Here is a 21,181-nt window from a genome sequence, read left to right on the forward strand (position 1 = left end):
ATAAAATTTTAACCATCATTAATTTTCACTTCAATAACTTTACTCAATAATTTTTTTAATACAACTTTCTGCATTTCTAAGATGCAAACATTTAAGTTTATCCAAAGAAGAAAAGTTACATATCTCAGCAAAAGATCTGTAGTTACATAACTTTTTCAAAACTCAAGAATCTGAGTTGGGCTCAAAATTCAAAAATCTATTGCAGGACGTTGCCTTGAAAGTATAGACAATAATCATAAATGAAAATTAACCTCATTTGTCTACCAAATGAGGTTTTGGTAGACAAAAACTCTTTACTTAAAGAACAAGATTCACTTGTTTAATTTCACATCCAACTTTGTAACTGAAGTAGGGCTGCAATTAACGATTATTTTCATTATTTATTAATCTGTTCATTACTTTATCAATGATTTGATTAGGTGTTTGTCTATGCAAAGTTAAAAAAGGTGAAAAATGTCACTGTTTCCCAACCCCCAATATGACGTCCTCAAATGTCTTGTTTTGTCCACAACCCAAAGATGTTGAGTTTACTGTCATAAAGGACAAAGCAACCAAAAAATATTCACATTTTCAAAACTGAAATCAGAAAATTGACCTTTTTCATTTTAAAAGCAGTGCCAGAAAACAATAGAAATAGATGGTGAAATCAAACAGCCCAGGGAAAAACCCTGACCTTCTGTCTGACAACAAAACTGACAAGATGACGTTTTACTTTTAAACATGTTCAAGCCTTATTCTGTCCAAAGTCTGCAGGGAGACTAAATTATATGGAGGGAGTAGCAAAAAAGCAGAAACGCTTAGCTGAATACTGAGACTGGAGAAGAAAAATGAATGGAACCTCTCTGTTTCTATTACTCTGTGATTTATCCAGTAAAATCTAGAAAGGAGGACGTCATGGGCAGGCAGCGACACACCGGGAGAATATAGGAATGACTTATAATTTTATATTGAAGTCAGACTGAGTGGTTTCAACTGTAGAGTACAAAAAAAGAGCCAGACTAGGAATGCATGGTGTGCTTCTCTGATTGAGTTTCTCCATTTCCTCCAAAACTTTTGTCCACACGTTCCCTGGCTGAATTCCCCTCATCCATACTTGAAACGGCCAAAGAAAACTTATGTTGGGATTTGTATCTGAGAACTTTTTACACATGACTAAAAACAAAGATGCAAGTCAATTTTCAGGGTCAGAGTGCTGACCTGCTGGGGTCACAGGGGTTAGGTTTCATTTAGGCAGACAGATTAGGAGACAATAATTAATAATCCCCCAAGACAATTTCACTGATGCATTCAGTGGTGTGAGTGACAGGCTGGAGAAAAGTGAGACTGATAAGAATAAAATGAATCTAAAGGTGCTGAGGTCAAGTCTAACATGGCCTCTCCTGTCAGGTGGAACAGATCACAATCTCCTTAATTGATCTCAGTGGACCTCAGCTCTCAGTAGATAAGATGCATCTCCCCCAAACTTTAGATAGAAATAATTATAGAAAGTTACCTCTAACTTTGATAAATAACCTTTAAAAAATCTGCAACTTCTGAGATATCTGCCAGAACCCAGCAGTGCAGACAAGTCCTATCTTCTAAAAGTAGAAATATCTTCATATAATCTGATTTATGTATAAATAAAATACCCACCAGCTCCACGGTGACCGCGCTGCGGATGCCCCCGGCCCTCTCGAAGGCCCAGGGGAAGTTGAGGAGCCCGGCGCCCAGAGCGGACTTCAGCATGATGAAAATGGCCCCCATGGAGCCGAGCCGCGGCCCGGCGGTCACGTCCAGCGGGGGCTTGGCTGAGGCTGAAGCCAGCAGGCTGATGCTCTCTCTGGCTAACTCCTCCATGCTTCGACCGGCTCAAACTCGCGGCGGGACTCACTGACGCACACACGCGCGCTCGCAGCCTACATACGTACGGCCGCGCGAGCTGCCGGTCAGCTCTGGACCACTCCCCGCGCGGGCTGAGCTCTGTGGGCCGGACCGAGACGTGAGCAAGGTGAGCAGGCTGCAGGGAGGGGGGAGAGGGCGGCCCGGCGGTGGCCTGCTGCTGCTGCTGCCTTCAGTGATGCTCGGAAACTGTACAGAACCCTTCACAGAAAACTACAGGGAACTTTATATGTTGTGTTTTTTAATGAACTTTAAATGAGAATAAAAATATGAGTGCAACAGTAAGGTGCATTGAAGTGTAGCGCCATACTGGAAAAAAAACATCTATTAATCCTCCATGAATAAAAATGCTTTAACTTAACCACAAGTTACAAGAAACTGTGGGTCACAAAATCATAAATGGAAATGTTCTGGGTTGCTTTAACTTCTTTTAATATCTAAACTTGCTCTTTGTCAGAAAACATGTTGCAGGCAAGAATTCACAACTTCAAACCATTAAAAAATACTTTAAAAGCCTTCAAAGTCTAAAACTAACAATATCTACTGAAAGTAAAGGTGTAAAAATGTGCTATTATGATCATCTTTGTTTTATAATCAGCTTATCAATACTCCAGTCTTACGCTGGGGTCTGTTTAAACCAGAGTCAGTACCCAGCCCTTTAAAGTTGTGTCCCAGATTTCTGTCAGCTCCATCAGATTTTTACAAAAACATGATTTAATCAGGCATAAAAAGGACCCCTGTCTTACTTCCTAGTTTAAATAAGGTGGGACCACAGCTCAAGTACTGGTCAGCTTTCTAATTTTTGACAAATTCATTAAATAAGCTTTTTGTATTTTGATTGGCATTAAGATTATTCTGAGTAACTTTAAAAAAATAAAATGACTGCTAACTACGACTATGCTGTGAAATAAAAGCAATAGTAATATTATATCAACTTGGCATCTACATTTAATCAAAAAAAACAAAAACATTTACACACAAAAGAAATTCATTACTAGGGGGTTGGTTGGTTATAGGGTTTAATAGCTAAGAGTTTGACCTTTTAAAATATATTTTCCAGCATAATTGAAGATTAAAATTCAAAATAAAAAAACAAGTGCAGTCTAATTTATTTTCTTATTTAATTTATTTGTAAGGGGCCATGTACCACAGTAGACATAAATTGTACTATTTTACCACATTAACATAAAGCTAATTTTCTAATCTACAATTACGGAGTGGCACTGAACAAACAGGACAGGACGCATGAAAATGATACACAACAGTTGTGATACACACCGTGTCAACAAGAAGTACACACCATACCGCACAGAAAAACAAAACTATGTGTGACCATTACAAATTAAAGGAACAGTTCTCTCCAAAATCAAAAATCACAATTTTCCTCACCATATTTTTCCTCTGGCTTGTGCTATTTATCCATCTAGATAATTTTGATAGTTTTGGTGTGAGTTGCCAAGCTTTGGAGAGATCAGCCATAGACAAGTCTGCCTACTCTTCAATATAATAGAAGCAGACACTCAGCTCTCAGCTTGTTGGGCTCAAAGTTCAAAAAAAGAAAGAGAGAAAAAGGAAAAAAAAATGGAAAAATTCAACTGCAATGTGCTTTTTCCAACCTTCTAAGTTTAGCATTTCTGAGCTGAGCTAACATTGTGATATGATTTGGGATGAAGTGTCACTTTATATGTCATGTTATAAAACAAGTTAGGGTTATTAGCATGTTGATGATTAAAAAAATAAATAAATAAATAAAATAAAATAAAAAAATAATATATATATATATATATATATATATATATATATATATATATATATATATATATATATATATATATACATATATATTACTGAAATAAACAATTTGCTGTTAAACGCACAATATGCCATTTCTGCTGCTAGGGGTCTCTCACCTAAAACAAAAACAAAAGACATAGTTTGATGACATTATCCACCATTATCTTGACTAAATTATAGATTTATCTAAATTTGAACATTGGTGGAAACATTTGGGATAATGTAACTCAACAAAATATGCAATAAAGGTACAGAAATATTATATATTATAGCTTCAAGTTTGACCATTATAAGTTGAGCAAGTTGATTCATGAGTTAAAAATCAATAAAAGTTTGTGTTAAAGAATTTAAATAGCTGAATGTAGCATTGCTTGGTTTTGTTAAGCACATTCTCCTCATTAGCCACTGTCATATGGCTCCTAAAAATCCTGCAAAATTGTCACATATACCAAAAAGAGTGTGTAGGGGTGCAGTGTGCATGTGTGTGTTGGGCTGCAAGGCTCACTGTCAAATGTGGTGATGTCAGTAAGTGAAGGAGAAGAAAATGTGGAGAACTGCAGGAATGGGAAAGTTACAGGAAAAGAACACCAAGAGAGGGATGTTTAAAGGTACAGTAACAACTTTTTTCCCCATCTTTCTACTGCAGAAAGAAAATAGTTCCTACATGAAGCTGTTCATAACAAGGTCTGAGGATTATCTGGAGTGATAGGGTCATGATTTTTGGAGAGAAACTGGTTAAAATGTATTTTTGGTGTTTTGAGAACCACAAGTCAAGTGCCATTCAGTCCCATTATATTGGAGAGAAGGCATACATATCTGCAACTCATACCAAAAAAAATCGAGATGGATAAATAGCACTACAGGCCAGGGGAAAAATCTGTATTTTTGAATTCTGGGTGACCTGTCTCTTTAAAAAGCTAAGAAAGAGAACAGAGTGACTGAGGTGGCTGCAGGAGGATGGGGAGGAGTTGAAAAGGTATGAGGAGGGCATCAAATGTGTGTGGTGGGGGACACCAGAGGACGTCTGTGTGGGGACAGAATGTCTTGCTCAGGCCATCACATGCACTGAAGTCAGTGAAGTCAAAACCAGACGTTAGAGGAAAGAGGGAGCTGAGGGAGTCCCACGTGGAACAAAGTTGTTCACACAAGCATAAAAGATCAGATGAATCGTTGATGTATTTGTTCGAGAGGGACACCAATCTGGTTACACTTCAGGATGTGAAGTAAAGTCAAATCCACATCAGGTTCAAAATGCTGGCAGTCTTTGTCAGGAGTGATGTGCATTTCTCACTTCAAACAAGATTTCACCTTGACTTAGGTGTCAAGGAAAGAATGATAGATTTTCTCTGTGAAGCACGAAAGCCTTTCCATTAGTGCTTTCTGTGGTTCATCCTCAGAGAAAAGACAAGATCATCAGACAAATCATCTCCTACCAAAACAAACAAAAAAAAACACTAAAGATTATGAATAATTCCCATTTATATATACATATACATATATGTATGTAAATATATATATATATATATATATATATATATATATATATATATATATATATATATATATATATATATATATATGATTTTTTTTTATTTTCAGACTTTACAACCTCTGTGCCAGAAAACACTTGTCTCAGACAAATGAATCAATAATGTTCAAGCTTATCAATACTACAGTCTTTAATAATTTACCCCAGTTTCAGTACCCTCCCCTACCTTTAAAGTTGTGTCCCAGATTTCCATCAACTCTGTCAGATTTTTACAAAAACATGATTTAATCAGGCATAAAAAGGGTCATCTATACCCTAAGGACCCCTGTCTCACTTCCTGGTTTAAAAAAAGGCAGGAATACTGCTCAAGCACTGGTAAACTTTCTATTTTTAGACAAATTCATTAAATAATATTGCCATCAGATGTGTCAAGCATAAAATGTAAACTCTGTAGCTCTTCTAAATCAAAGAAATAAGAATTTTAGTTTAAAAATGTGTATTTTGATTAGCATTAAAGGGATAGTTAACTCAGAAATGAAAATTCAGTCATTATCTACTTATTTTATTCAAAACATTTCTGGAGTTTCACAAGACAACAACGTTGCAGAAGTGAATGGTGTTCGTCTGGCAAATTCCCAACATGCCGTTTACACACCGTCACGACACACTCAGCCAGTTCAGACAGTGTGCATGTGAACGTGGCTCCAAGCTAAGGATCTACAGTGATGATTCAGGTTAAAAACATGGTGTAAATGACTATTTTTTAAGTCAGCTAGGCATGTTGGGACTTTAGGAAACTTGGATTAACCCCCTCCAAACTACTGTTTTATCCCAATTCTCAAGAATGAGTCTTTTAAAAAAAACTTTTTCTTCCCTTTCTTTAAAAGATTTTATTATCTTTGTCTTTTGATTGTTTTTGTCTATGGCTCATCGAAACAGAGGTAAACATGAAGCAGTCAGACTTACTCAACTCAGAAGACAATTCTGAATGGTGAAGAAATATCTAGTAGTAGTAACTTGTAAATGTCACACCCAGAATTGATGTGGCGGTACAAAAGCCAAAAACACAAAAGCCAAAGAAAATCCAACAACGTCACTTTATGCCACTTGTGAAATTGAGCTCCCGACTTTTAATTTCATGGATGAAAATGACAAAGCGGCGCAAATCAATTTGCTGCCGTGCAGTAGCAGGGCAGCAGGTTGTAGCCTGTACAGGTTGGAGCCAGCTGCCTGAAGGAAAGGAAGGACATCAGGAAGTAATATGCTGATTTACATGCGTAACCTTTCCATTTCAAATTTAAAGGAACAGTGGGGATAATTAATCTCACAGATGCTCTTCAAATATGAGGATGCCAGGATTGGGCATGGAGATAATGAGTCGGAGGAGTATTAATATGAGGGTCCTGCTTGTTTAAGTGTTGCAGTAGGTGAGAAAAAGAGGTTTTACGTGTCTTGACAATGATGTCCCAAGTATCAGTCCTAAACTTTGTGTTAGTTTTCTAAATCTACAGAAATAATGAATGCTTTTAAGCGGCTAACCGGATGGCATGGACTGTTGATCTGACCACTTTTGTCCAGACTGAAATTTCTTTGCAACTATCAGGTGGATTACTGAGACATTTTGGACAGATGTGTTTTTGTCCACAGACTCTACTGATTGTGCTGATCCTCTCACTTTTCATCTGGTTTTATCTGGTTTCATCATCAAGTCAAAGATCAAAGATCATTTTGATCAGGGCTTTGGTTTATGACCAAAAACCTACAAACCTGATGACATCTGGGTCAGATGTACTTTTCAGAGATGAGAGACTCTTTTTACTGACTCAAGTTTGTATGAGTCACTCACCAAAGACAGTGGGGTTTTTTGGTCACTTAAGTCACCAAGTAATGACTGTAAATAAAGATGGACGACGCCTCTGCATTTATTCCCACGGTACAAAAACGAAGCCAAAATATCCTGGATACGAGCACTGCCATCTAGCATGTCTTTGTCTAGTAAAAATCAGTCCCTGCAGGATTTCACAGGCTTTTTTGGGGGTATTGTTATGGCCAAAAATGTGTGATTTGACGGCACCTTTTCTAAAGAATTCTGATGCGTGTTGTGATGTTTTTAGGTATGTTTTGTAAGGAAATTGAGAGTGCAAAAAAAGGAAAAATATATTTCACTAAAAATCAAAAACAACTTGTTCCAGTGAGAGCAAAACCACTCTGTTCAATATCTTGCCAAAAACGCTTCGGAAAAATTCTAACAAAATATTTGAAGAAATTAAGAAGTACGCTTGGGGGGTAATCCACAATGAAGTAAAATCATTTTTGGAGTTTAAACTAAGTGCACAAAGCATTATTAAATGTCAGTGACAATGTTCCTTTTATTACCAATCACAAAAAAAAATAAGAATACAAATAAATAACTAAGCACTGAGTCACTGAAACTCACATCATGTATGTTTGTGTGGGAGACTGCTAGGATTGGTTGAATTTGCAGGAAGCTACAATGATGCAGTTGCAGTGATAGGACAAAATTGTGAGAGTGTTCAGAATTCACGCAGATTGGATTACTTAGTTTTTATTACTTTCAAATAAACTTAAAGGGACAATTCTGCACTTTTCATGTGGATGGTCAGTCAGTGTTGATGGTAAATGTAGTCAGCTGAATCAATAAATCCCTCACTGTGTGCTGTATTGACAATAAGAAAAATGAGAGAAACAGAGAGCTTCCTGCGTCCAGTGATGTCAGAGTGATGTTGTTGGTGTCAAGGAAGAACTACAGGCTACTCCAGCTTGGATTTCTAGTCTTCTCTGGGCAGCCAGGGGCCGTGTTAGATGAGTATTTTGGTCACCTGATGCAGTGCTTTGGCCAACAACGCAATATTTATAGGCTAGGGTGGTGATATGTGGAAACATGGGCATGTGTGTCAGAAGCTTCCCCGCAGTGCATCCTGTTTTATTGTTTCAAATGACTACATTTACCATCAACACTGACTGAACATCCACATGAAAAGTTGTAGCTTTCACCTTTACCTTTCTTTGTATCATGTTTATGTATACTCATTACAAGTAATCCCCAAACCTGGTAGTCAGTGAACTAATCCAAGTATCCCAGTATTAAAGTAATGTAACTTGATTACTTTCCTCTGTACCAATATGGTGAATTTCTTTAGCCTTGTATCATTTTTTATGTTTGTTGCAGGTTTATTAATTGTTTGTCCAGCTGTTCTGTCCTTTGATATGGGTGAATACATGTTTAGCTTAATTGCTTAATTAATTAGCAGTTGGTCTGTGTAGCTAACTTAGAGGCAATGCCCATTCTTCTAAAATTGTAATCCTGCTAATGATAACTATTTTTTTTACTAAATATATCTGTAATGTAATAATCCTGTTACATGTAATCAGTTACTCCCCAAGCCTGGTCATGACTCATTTGTGTTAAAGTCATCGTCATGATTTTAAAATTATTTTGTCAAATCAAGTCTAAAGTCGTCTGATTCATGACTTGAGCCTGACTGGAGTCCAAGTCATGTGAACTTGAGCCACGGCTCCTTTTAAAGAAGTTTGTTGTTGGCCGACACAGTGAAGTCTCGCTCTGAGGGACAAATGGGAGACATAGAGGAAAGCAGTAAGAGGGACATGTGAACAGGTGTGAGCAGGGGGAAGCAGGAGTGTACATGTTGGCAGCCTTTCATGCTCACACACACACTCATGGATAAAGTGGATGGGGAGAGGTACGGGCTGGTAGGACGTATGATGAGGCAAGAAGGGATGGATCTGAGGGGGGGGGGTCGTGGGTTCAGCTCAGAGCCGCCACGGTGTCTCTTTCAACTGCCCGTCCAGGATGTGTGCAGGCGACCTGATTGGCCCGACAGGAAGTCCTGGCATCTGGGAACCGTGGAGGGAAAGAGGGCATGTGACCTCCACTCACCACCAGCTTTCCCAAATCTTGTTAGCACAGCTAGCTGGCTCAGGGGTCATTTCCCAGTTTCCCAAGGTTCCAAGGGAGATTAGTTCTCCAGTGGGGCCGTCATCCAAGAGGACGGGTGACAGATTCACAGGCTGATCTGGCCTATTAGGCTCGGATAAAGAGCCAAAGCTCAGACCCCCGAGCACACCGACGCACATCACCTCTGATGAAATCAACCTGCATCACTGAATTCAGCCCAGAACCAAAACTCAAACCACGAGTGAAATGGAATTAGTCTGTTCAATCTATAATTACTCTGCAGAAATATGTAATTATTCATTTTCAAAAGTTTGTAAACTAAATGCATTTCACTAAGCTGCAGAAGATAAAGGAATGAGCCAATTTCACAAGTTTAAACACACTTTTTCTGTTTAGCTTTCTCAAGGCACCTTTGGACCCAAACGTACATATTTTTCTTTTTTGATTCTCAATATTTCTGTCAGTTTAAAGGCTAATTGTATGAAACTTGGCCAGGGTGCGTTTTTTATTATTATTTTCAAAACTCCATGATCAACTCTAATGCAAGGTGTATAGAATAGGAGATATGCATATATATCTATACTCTTTACCCACTCTTTGACCTTTATTCCCATTATAACCACATAATTTTGATATAATGTAATACTGACATATTATAATGCTTTTCTCATAAATACCTAATAAATCTAAACCTCTACCTTCAAAATACAGGGAAATCAGGTTTTAGGTGGGATGACACCCCCTAAACTACCAGGGGCAGCAGGGCTTCTTCACATAAAGTTTCAATTGAGGCCTGGTTCTCTTACCTTGCAAAATGCAAGGCAGTAAAAAAACTGAAGACCATAAAAATGGTCTTGGTGTGTTGGAATTGATATAAAAGAGTGGTGTGAATGTGTGTGTGTGTGTGTGTGTGTGTGTGTGTGTGTGTGTGTGTGTGTGTGTGTGTGTGTGTGTTTGTTTGTTTGTTTGTGTGAAATTTGAATCATTAAAGGCCAAATGGGCTGTGTTTATGTCTTTTCTTGATAAAGATCCTCTCTCCTATTGGATGCGAGGTATGGCATGTTAATGCAGGTACATGTTGAAGCCATGAAGAGAAGCCTGAAACTAGAGGAGGCTCTTGCTGCAGTCTTGCAGTCCTCTGAGGAGAGTAAGCAGCAGCATGTTACTGAGGATGTTACTGAGGAGGATGTTACTGAGGAGGATGTTACTGAGGAGGATGTTACTGAGGAGGATGTTACTGAGGAGGATGTTACTGAGGAGGATGTTACTGAGGAGGATGGTACTGAGGAGGATGTTACTGAGGAGGATGTTACTGAGAAAGATGTTACTGAGGAGGATGTTACTGAGGAGGATGTTACTGAGAAAGATGTTACTGAGGAGGATGTTACTGAGGAGGATGGTACTGAGGAGGATGTTACAAGCAGTGAAGATTCATCTGAGAGCCAGGAGGGATCGGGGAGGAATTCCTGCCAGGCACAGAGGGGCCCTGCAGCTTGTTGGAGGCGGAGGAAAAAGAGGAAGAGGCAATGGAGGACAACACCTCTCCATGAAGATCAAGAAATGGGGAAATCCTGTGGTCTCCCAAACATGAAGAGACCCTGCTGTTCTTTCCTCCTTCTATCTTGACCCCAAGGCCTTCTTTTGCAGGTTTGTGGCACCTACTCTGCCATCAGCAGTCAAAACAGCTCTGACCCGTCGAGGCATGGACTCCACTAGACCCCTGAAGATCTGCTGTGGTATCTGGCACCAAGATGTTAGCAGCAGATCCTTGAAGTCCTGTAAGTTGTGAGGTGGGGCCTTCGTGGATTGGACTTGTTTGTCCAGCACATCCCTCAGATGCTCGGTTGGATTGAGATCTGGAGGATTTCTGGGCCAAGTCAACACTTCAAACTTGTTGTTGTGCTCCTCAAATCATTCCTGAACCATTTTTGCTTTGTGTCACGGCACATTATCCTGCTGACAGAGGCCACAGACATCAGGGAATACTGTTTCCATGAAAGGGTGTACATGGTCTGCCACAGTGCTTAGGTAGGAGGTCAAAGTAACATCCACATGGATGGCAGGACCCAAGGTTTCCCAGCAGAACATTGCCCAAAGCATCACACTGCCTCCACCGGCTTGCCTTCTTCCCATAGTGCATCCTGGTGCATCAGACCAGGCCACCTTCTTCCATTGCTCTGTGGTCCAGTTCTGATGCTCACATGAATCAGGGGGTTCTTATGACAAAACGGCCAGAAAAACATAAAAAAAAATATTTAAAAAGTAATTAAAAAACTTTATATCTATGGTTAGGTCTGAAGTTGTTGAAGTTGTTAAACTCTCATTGCTCCAAAAATAATAATGCATCAAAATCATAGTTGTTATCAATTATTGACTTAATCAAGACTCTAATAATCTCATCACAAATATTCCACTTTGCACCTCATTTTTGGAAAATATTGCATATTTTAGGTTTTTTCTCATTAAAAAAAATGACATATATATATATATATATATATATATATATATATATATATATATATATATATATATATATATATATATATATATATATATGTATATATACATATATATATATATATAAACACACTTATATATGTACGTATATACACTGCCTGGACACACATACACTAATATTTCATTGCAGGATGCATTCACCATGGCATCCTTTCATTAAGCTTAAGGAATATCACAACATTTATTTCTGTCCAGAGTTGCATTAATCTTTCACCAAGATCTTGTATTGATGTTGGGAGAGTCACTGTGTAAAGTCTTCTCCAGAACATCACAAAGATTCTGAGTGAGGTTAACATCTGGACTCTGTGGAGGCCGATCCATGTGTGAAAATGATGTCTCACGCTCCCTGAACCACTCTTTTACTATTCATCAGGGGAAAAAAAATCCATTGATGTAAAAACCTGATCATTCAGTATATTCAGGTAGTGAGCTGACATCATTTTGTTGCTGAACCTCAACCTGATCAACTGAAGCAACTCCAGATCATAACACTGCCCCCACAGGCTTGTACAGTAGACACTAGGCATGATGGGAACATCACTTAATCTGCCTCTCTTCTTACCCTGATGCCCCATCACTCTGGAACAGGGTAAATCTGGACTCATCACACCACATGACCTTGTTCCATTGATCCAGAGTCCAATCATTGTGCTCCCTAACAAATTTGAAGCCTTTTCTACTGATTAGCTTCACTGATAAGTGGTTTTCTTTAAGGCCATACAGCTGTTTAGTCCCTTGAGTTCTCTTCACCTTGAGTGTGTGGAAATGCTCTTACTTTCACTATCAAACATAACTGTGAGTTCTAATGTTGAGTTTTTATGATTTGATTTCACTAAACTTTTAAGTGATCTCCGATCATTCAAGATTTTTTTCCGACCACATTTCTTCTTCAAAAATGATGGTTCACCACGATCCTTCCAGGTTTTAATAATGTGTTGGACAGTTTTAGTAGATTTATCAATCTCCTCAGTTGTTTTCTTTGCTTGATGCAGGTCAATAATTTGACTCTTCTGAAACAGAGTAACATCTTTTCCTCGACCACAGGATATGTCTTCTGACATGGTTGTTTAAGAAATGAGAAGCTGCTCACTGCATCAGTTAGGGTTCAATAACTTGTTACATATCAATCACTATCACTTATCCAATGGAAGGCTCTTACTTATTTGCTTAGTTAAATCCAGGTCTACCGACTGAGCTACCAATCCACCTTCTGTTCAGCCTTCTAAAGGCTGATTCAACACATTATATGCGGTTCTCTAACCAGTTTAGATAAATGTAAATTAAAGCAACACTTTGCTTCTGTAACACTGAAAACATCTCTGTTGTGGGACTAATAAATAAAATTGTATCTTATCTTATATATACTTATGATCATCAAATTGTCTTTTATTTGTCCTGTTTTCAATGTACTCTGTGAACCACACACGGATCACTGCCTCTCTTACAAACATACAACACACACACACACACTCTACTCCGAGTTGATCTCTACAGCTCTACTCCCGGACTCTCATCATGTCATCATTGTAATTTCCTTTGTGTAATTGTCTGAATGTCCATTATATCAATCTTAATGTCACTCATTTGTTTGTCACACTTAGAAACATTGAATGAAAAAATTGTCACCATAACAGACAGATGGAGCAAGCAATTTACAAATAATCCTGTCTCAGAGGGGCTGGATCTTCAATTACCATTAGGAGTGACTTCTAAACTAACCTCAGAAACAATGCAAACATATAAACAACAATAACCAAGCCCATGACTTTGATTATGCTTTTTAATTGATGAGATATATTTGAACAAGTCTGTCAATCATCATGAAGGAGGATATCAACAGAACGCCTGGCCAGAGTTCATTCATTATAGAAAATATAAAAGCAATGAAAAGACAGTGATTTAAACAGACAGGGGCAGGACTTACAAAACAGTGGAGGGAGACACTCATGTTTGAAATGTCTGCATTATTGACGTGTGTGTGTGGGGTGTGTTTCTGTCTGTGTGTATGCCAACTGTTTTATTCTTAAAGTGCATACAGTATGTATTGTAAATGTGTGTGTGTGTGTGTGTGTGTGTGTGTGTGTGTGTGTGTGTGTGTGTGTGTGTGTGTGTGTGTGTGTCAGGGTACAAACAAATTCAATAAATAGAAAAGTCAGACACGTTTCATTCAAAAAGAAACAGTTTGGTCAAAGAAGAAGGAAATGTAGACAACATGTCTGTTTCAAACAGGCATTTTCAGGGCCAGGTGTTTTTCATCATGTGTGTAACACTGTCTTAATACTGTTCATTAGTCCACAAATACACACAAACACCCACGGACCAGACAGCCTTGAACAGACGAGAGGCACAAAAACTGTTTGGGCATCCAAGAGTCACCAGAAGTCGCAGCACGGTCGCGTCTGGCAGGCTCGAGTTCACGACGTCCGCCTCAACAGTCCATCAGACGCCGTGTAATTCAGCTGCACAACGCGAGTTGTCCCATTAACAGCGTGTCAGTCTTTGGAGGTAAACTCGTCTCCCCCCAGCGGCAGTTCAAAGCTGCAGTCCCAGTCACACTGTGGGGTTTTTCCCACTTGTCGTTTGCTGCTGCTGCTGCTGGAGGTACGTGGGCCGTTTGATGCGGGGTTTCCTGCGCTTGGGTTTGCTCTTGGCCTTTGTAAGCTGGACCACGAAAAAAGACAGGACCACCATTGCTCCCAGGAAGGCAAACACAGGGATGGTCTGGCCCACTTCTTGGTTGTAGCGACCAGGCATTATCCCTGAGGAGGAGAAGAGGAGGGGGCACAGGTCACATGGGGCTTCCACCACGGTAACCATCTTTATTTTTACATACTATCATTCGTTCCATCTAAATACCCTGTTATGTGCCGTCATATTAAATGGATAGTTGCAAATATTTGTAGTGGGTTTGTCTGAGGTACTTATCCATAGTCAGTCTATTAGCTACAGAAGATGGTGGTCAACACCACTTCAGTTTGGTGGACCTGCACAAAAGCTAAGCAATGTACTGCTGTAGGCAGGTTCAGCAACAAAATATATTTTAGCCACCAGTTTAAGTGTACGCTATACTTACAATGTTTTCCCTGTTTCACCTTGTCATTAGAAAGCCTTTTTTAGGCAAGAAACTGATATTTGTATATTAGGAAAATATCGCTTTCTCCAGACCAACCAAACTACATTGGCAAAATAAGGAATTTTACATCATAGAACACAGGAGTTGCTGGTCTCCCGCTGCCTTGATCTGTTAGGTTGTTTGTTATTCTACATTTTAAACATTTAGTTCAGATTCAGTCATATATGACAAAGTTGCACAATAATGCAAACGAACTAACCAATCAAGGCAGGAGTAGATCTGCAACTCCTGTGTCCTGCGAGGTAAAACCACTGATTTCGCCAATGGAGTTTGGTTGATGTGGATGTGTCATTTGACTTATATAACAGTAGCTTCCTCTCAGAAGTGGCTGTCTGACAGCAAGTAAAGTGATGAAAATATTTTAAATAATATTGTACACATACACTTGCTGCACAGCAGAACCTTCAAAAACATGTACTATCCCTTAAATTAATAAATATTGCCACATATACTATTTTTAAACATGCTCAAGTTTGTTTTGTAGCACTGAATTGTTCTGCTCCATTGATGATAAGCCTTTTAAACATTTTCACATTCATAATAAGCAGCCACTTGGATAATTAATTTTGCAAAATTAAAAAAAGTAATGAGTGACAAATTCATCCTTCCATGTCTTATATGAACACTATTTCCACTACAAAAGCTGCTGTTGTCTTAAATTAAGGTTCTTAAACAATGTGGGTCCACTGCTAAATACAATACAAAAACAAGGAAATGCAGTTCTGAGACTAGTCCCAGGTCAGATTTCTTCAAACGTTAAATTTGAACTGTGTGTTGTGTTACCTCCAGGGATGTCCCAGGCCCCACTCTCCCCAGGAGACAGGGGTCTGACCTGGGGACGGTAAGCCCTCACGTTGGGCAGAGCCACTTTGTCCAGATCCACTGAGAGAAGCTTCTGGTGCTTCCACAGGTTACTGAGAGCAGGGAGGGAGAGACGGAGAGAGGGTGAGACACACGAAACACTTCAAGAGCTTGATTTAGTCTCTTGTCAGGTAGGAAAAAAAAATTTTGCTGTCAGAAAAAAAAATCTATGTTGTAACTACAGTGTTGACTATGGCTGTGGCCACAAATGAGATAACTCATTATAATCTCTTTGAGATGTGTTGAGAAATGTAACACCTGTTAACAGGGACACCTACCAAGTACCACACACAGACATTTATTTCACTGTTTGACAACTGAGGAGAGACGTGCGAATGATTATTTCTTATAACAATCTCAGTATAATTAAAATAGAATTTTAAAGCCATTACAGCCTTTCAAACTACAATCAAAAACGCAACAGTTTGGTTTTTGCTGAGTTGAAGTTAAAGATCTCACAAAAGGTTTATTTCTCTCAAATTTTGTTCACAAATTTGTTCAAATCTGGCGTAGTGAGCACTTCTGCTTTGCCAAGATAATCCGTCCACCTGATGGGTGTGGTTATATAGAGATGCTGATTAAACAGGATTATACCATAGTCAGGGTGAATACTCTTCACCGATTGGCTGGCAGGTGTGCGTTAAAACCATTTAAAACACACGTAGTTTGGCTCAAGGTTAATCACTGTTCAAAATTCATCTGCTACCCTTCTTGTAACCATAGCAACATTAAAGAGTGCGGCTGTCAAAACTCACACCACTTCCTAACCAGAGGTGATGCAAACAAGCCAGCATGCAAACAGCTGTTTGCTAAATGAGGACATCCTGACCTGCTCCGTGCATCAGTGAACACGCTGAGCGACGTGTCGCTTGCTTGAAAAATTGCTCACCCTAGCAATGTTTCACACACCTCCAACCTATTTTATCTGGTTAAAATCGATGTGATATCCTTGATGTTTCCATTTCCCCTCATCAAAGCAATGAGGAAGACAAGACACCAATGTGGTTCAGAAGAAGTGGCATCTTTTATATGACCCACAGCAACCTTTTTACAGGACTATCCTCAAGGACAGGGTTTGGGAGCAGCCCTGTAGCTCAGTTGGTAGAGCATCCACTCTATGTATGGAGGCTGTTAGTCCTCTGTAACAGCCGCCGGTTCGTCTCCCGCCTGCGGCCCTTTGCTGCGTGTCATCCCCTCTCTCTCTACTCCCCTTTCCTGTCTGCTCTTCAGCTGTCCTGTCCAATAAAGGCAAACAGCCCAAAACACATAACTTTAAAAAAACAAGTCAGGGTTTGGAAAGAAAGAAGGGAACTTTTGTTTTGTTTGTCAAATGTGCTGCTGCAACAACTTGTATGTTGCTTCTAGTTAGGAAGCAGTGTCACTTGTCAACTGCAGCAAACCAGCTGAGTTTGATTGTAAAAGGGACTAGAATTATTCCTTGCTTCCTAACTTTCCATTTTCAGAACAAAATATTCAACCAAAATAAAAATCTGTGTATGCTTTTATACATATTGTTGGCAAATGACCATTGTATAAGTGGAAGTATCAACTTGTAGGTGTGTGTTAAATGGTTTGAAGTCACTCCATGTTGTGCTTTCTAACTATTTAACACACACCTACTTGTTGATTATCTTTTAATTATTGCAGAGGTGTGTCTCAGACTCACAATAAAACTGGCATGTCCAAACTATTCCATAAAGGGCCATGTGGCTGCAGGTTTTTATTCCTACCAAGCTGGAGCACACTGGGCTCGATTCATTTAATCAACTGATTTCAGTCTTCAAAGTTGAGACTCAAGTTGAGTCGGGTGTGCTGTTGGTTTGTTGAAGTGAAAAACTTGCAGCCACTCTGTCCTTCGTGGAATAGTTTAGACATGCCTGCAATAAAAGGACAGTCTGTGCCGTTTGATCCTGAAAAAGAACATTTTTTTCAGTACTGAAGTGTGGCTATTTCACATAGAGTTACAGATACCTACATATTTTTCCCCAGGAGGGCAAAGTCATGAGGCATTTGAGGCGGAGTAGGGCAGGTCATGACTGTCCTACTTTTTTCAAGATCAAACTGAACATTTCAGAGCACCTTCGATTGTAACCAGTCCAAGTACACCTGTGCAATAATCCTGCTGTTAAATCAGCCTCTCTGCATGCCACACCTGTCAGGTGGATGGATTATCGTTGGATGGAGAAGTGCTCACTAACAGTTTTAAACAAATGTGTGTACAAAATTTGAGAGAAATAAAACTTTTGTGTACACAGACGAGTCTGAGATCTTTCAGTTCAACTCATGAAAAAAGGAAACAAAAATAAAGTTTTTGCTTTGCTTTTATCAAATGTAAAACTGACAGCACTAGCACTTCGTCTGACCTACCTGGGTGCTGTCTCGTTGACTGGCTGTGGCTTTGCCCAAGACAGGTGGGGGCAGGCTGGCAGTGGGCGGGGCTTAGGGTCTCCCAGGTGAGCCTCTAGAACCTTGGAGTAGCGATAAAGATGGTTGCCTAGATGAAGAATAACAGTGATAAAGCAGAGTTTACAACAAGGACAGGAAAATGTACAATATTTGAGATGCTACATTGACCTGTCTTTCAATTTATTGTGTAATTTCCTTCCTCACCTTCCAGTCTCTGTGGCAGTGGGCGCTCTGTGCCTGTGGGCGGTGCCACCCTGCTGTGGGAGTGGCTGAGGCTGGGAGGGGTCATACTGTAGGAGGTGTACTGAAGGAGAGCGTCTAGCAGCCAGAAACAGTCTGAGGAATCACACACAAGACATTACTCAGTCAGCTCAATGTTTTGTTGTGTGTAAAAAGCAACAAAACACACATGCACAACAACACATGCTACAGGGGGGTTACCTTTCTGTCTGTGGCTGTCATCTATACAGTTAGAGTCGCCATACAGAGCGATGCGACCTCCCCCGTCAGATGGTGTTTGGTACAGTCCGAGAATGGGAACCCCCTCCACCACTGCTGTCTCCTGCTTTAACACTTCCAGACCTGTGAAAACAACACAAGCACACACACGAAAACGCACACACACGCTGGTGTTAAATATCTGAACCAAAGAGGCACAGACTAAAAAGTTGCCTGTCAGCCTGCGTGGCTGCCAGCCAGCACTGTGCAACACTGAGCTGGTTCAATATTTTTAGAGGGGAGCTGGTACCTTGGTCCTTTAGATTCTTGGCAATCACTATACCATCCTCTGGGAAGCGGGCAATGCTGCAGCCTGAGGCGTAGTACACTGGAACAGAGAGAAACAACCCTGTTTATCACCTGAAACACTGTGTGAATAAAACAACACTAAAGCTGACCAGAGGAATAATGCCATCAAACTGAGAATGGGGGGGTTTATGTGTGTGTGTGTGTGTTTGTCTCACTGTCATGATCAGCCAGGGTGAAGTCTCCCTCGTACAGCCCATCGCTGAAAGCCATCCCCCACACTGAGATCAGGTCGTTCAGAGCTGGTACGTTGGCGCCCCCTGTGTCTGGCATCCACCATTGCCTGCAGGTTTCATCAAGAAAATCATCTCCACAGCCATTCATTCATCCAACTGAATTATAAATCTACATGTATAAGAAAGACTCACCCACTGCTGCAACAACAGAACTAAACTTTGACTTCTCATTTTAACATGTGCCACAAGCTGAGGGTTAAAGGGATAGTTCGGATTATTTGATGTGAGGTTGTTTGAGGTACTAATCCAGAGTCAGTGTATTACTCACAGTAGATGATGGTCAACACAGTTTGAAGGAGCAGAGAGGAGCACAAACTTAGTTAAACCCCCTATAAAAATTTCCATCAGTTTGAGTGTATGCTATGTTTACAATATTCTCACTGTTTTACCCTTATATCAGCCCTTTTGATGGGAAACAACTCTTACAGAGCTAAATATTGCTCTCTTCAAATCATCCGAACTCCATAAGTGAAATCAGTAATTTTACTCAACAGAACATGGGAGTTGCTGGTCTAATGCTGCCTTGATCTGTCAGAATGTTTGTGTTATTATGTGACTTTGGTGAATCCAAACTAACATTTGAAAACATCAAAGTCACACAATTACATAGACAAACCAACCAACCAAGGCAGGGGCGGATCCGCAACTCCTGTGTTCACAAAGGTAAAATTACTGATTTTGCCAGTGAAGTCTTGTCTGGTTTTTAAAAGAGCAACATTTGGCTTACCAAATGGTGACTTTTCCATCAGAAGAGGCTATCTGATGGCAAGACAAAGCAGGGAAAATATTCTAAATATAGCATACACTCAAGATGGTACATTTTGCAGCTGACTCTGTCCACCATAGTACATTGCTTAGCTTCCTACACTGGAGGCGTGCCGACCACCGTCTACTGTAGGTAATACACTGACTATGGGTAAGTACATCATACAACCCCACTTCAAAGAATCTGAACTAACTTTTAAAATAAAGGACCAAATGAAAATAGGTCTGGGTGATATACCTCAAAATCCTACCATTATAGTGAAGTTTCATATCAGTCAATATTCATAATTATTGATCATGTAGGTCATCAATGACATCATGTTGTGTACTCCAAAGGGTGGAAGCATCTAAAGTGATAAATTAGGTCTGTTGTATTCTTGCAGGGTGATATAGACAAAATCAAATATGACACTATTTTTGATCACATGCCTCAATATTGATATTGCAAGAACATTGGGGTGACTATTGTTACTTTCACAGAATATTAACACAATTACATTTTTTGATAAATAATCATCAGTAATGCGGATATAATCTGGTAAATTCTGAAAATTAAATCGCCTTACTATAATGCAGCCTTTAAAACCAGGAAAAGACAACACTAATGCCATATTACTACATAATATCCAAAATCATGATATTTAGTCTTATATCACGATGCAATCTTGATATAAAGCAGAAATAAAATCCAACACAACTTGGCTCAACATAACTGCAGGTTGTCAGCAGGTTTTATCAGGATAAAATGACAACTTGAAAAAAAAATCACTTGAGATCAATAAAGGGAAAAACACTTTACAACAGTAGTGAATTCATAAAGTGAAAAAAGATCTAATTCAGTTTTCTGTATCAGGCTTGATTTGTCCACAAAGGGCAGCGGTGAATGAACAAAGCTCAATTCAATTAAAACTGCATTACTCAGCATAATATTTGGCAGCCATACAGGCTATATTTAGCTGTGTTTAAGGATTTGAATCCTGTGGATTTTGTGCGACAGCTTGAGTGGGATATGAATGGAGCAGTGAGGAGTCCTGAGTAATTTTTAGCTCTGCATCTGAAAAGTGGTGATAAATTACATCTATTACAGAGCGAGAAGGCATAAATAGAGCCCAGCACTGCGGAGAGGGACAGAAACTGTGATCCAGCGGGCTGTTAGCTGCACAACACAGTTTATCTTGTTATCATTATAATGCGATAGAGCTGCTGGTGAAAGCAGGAGCGTCTGAGGTAACAGCTGTTTAATCATCGAACGTCTAATGGAGGAAGAGGAGAGATCGATCATTTTACAGAAACGAACAGAGAGCTTCCAAATGTAAGAAATCACTTCAGAGCACTGGCACACTACAATGCAGTTCAAGTTC

At 39.6% G+C, this 21,181-nt stretch overlaps 2 protein-coding genes across 2 annotated transcripts in view; both read right to left on the reverse strand.

Annotated features, from left to right (window-relative positions):
• The window catches only part of slc38a8a (solute carrier family 38 member 8a), a 29,053-nt gene extending 27,140 nt beyond the window's left edge, over positions 1-1,913 (reverse strand). The window contains exon 1 of the mRNA XM_084734247.1: positions 1,633-1,913. Within this exon, the coding sequence (XP_084590373.1) occupies positions 1,633-1,836 (204 nt within the window). The 5' untranslated portion in view covers positions 1,837-1,913. The remainder of the gene's footprint in view (positions 1-1,632) is intronic.
• An 11,468-nt stretch (positions 1,914-13,381) lies between these two features.
• mbtps1 (membrane-bound transcription factor peptidase, site 1) overlaps positions 13,382-21,181 on the reverse strand; it is a 28,783-nt gene continuing 20,983 nt past the window's right edge. The window contains exons 16-22 of the mRNA XM_084733547.1: positions 18,978-19,102; positions 18,764-18,841; positions 18,457-18,597; positions 18,220-18,351; positions 17,977-18,103; positions 15,532-15,662; positions 13,382-14,374 (exon numbers count right to left, since the gene is read on the reverse strand). Of these exons, the coding sequence (XP_084589673.1) occupies positions 14,166-14,374; positions 15,532-15,662; positions 17,977-18,103; positions 18,220-18,351; positions 18,457-18,597; positions 18,764-18,841; positions 18,978-19,102 (943 nt within the window). The 3' untranslated portion in view covers positions 13,382-14,165. The remainder of the gene's footprint in view (positions 14,375-15,531; positions 15,663-17,976; positions 18,104-18,219; positions 18,352-18,456; positions 18,598-18,763; positions 18,842-18,977; positions 19,103-21,181) is intronic.

This window comes from Lutjanus erythropterus, chromosome 13, assembly GCF_056507025.1.
Source record: "Lutjanus erythropterus isolate fLutEry1 chromosome 13, fLutEry1.hap2, whole genome shotgun sequence".
NCBI lineage: Eukaryota > Metazoa > Chordata > Actinopteri > Lutjaniformes > Lutjanidae > Lutjanus > Lutjanus erythropterus.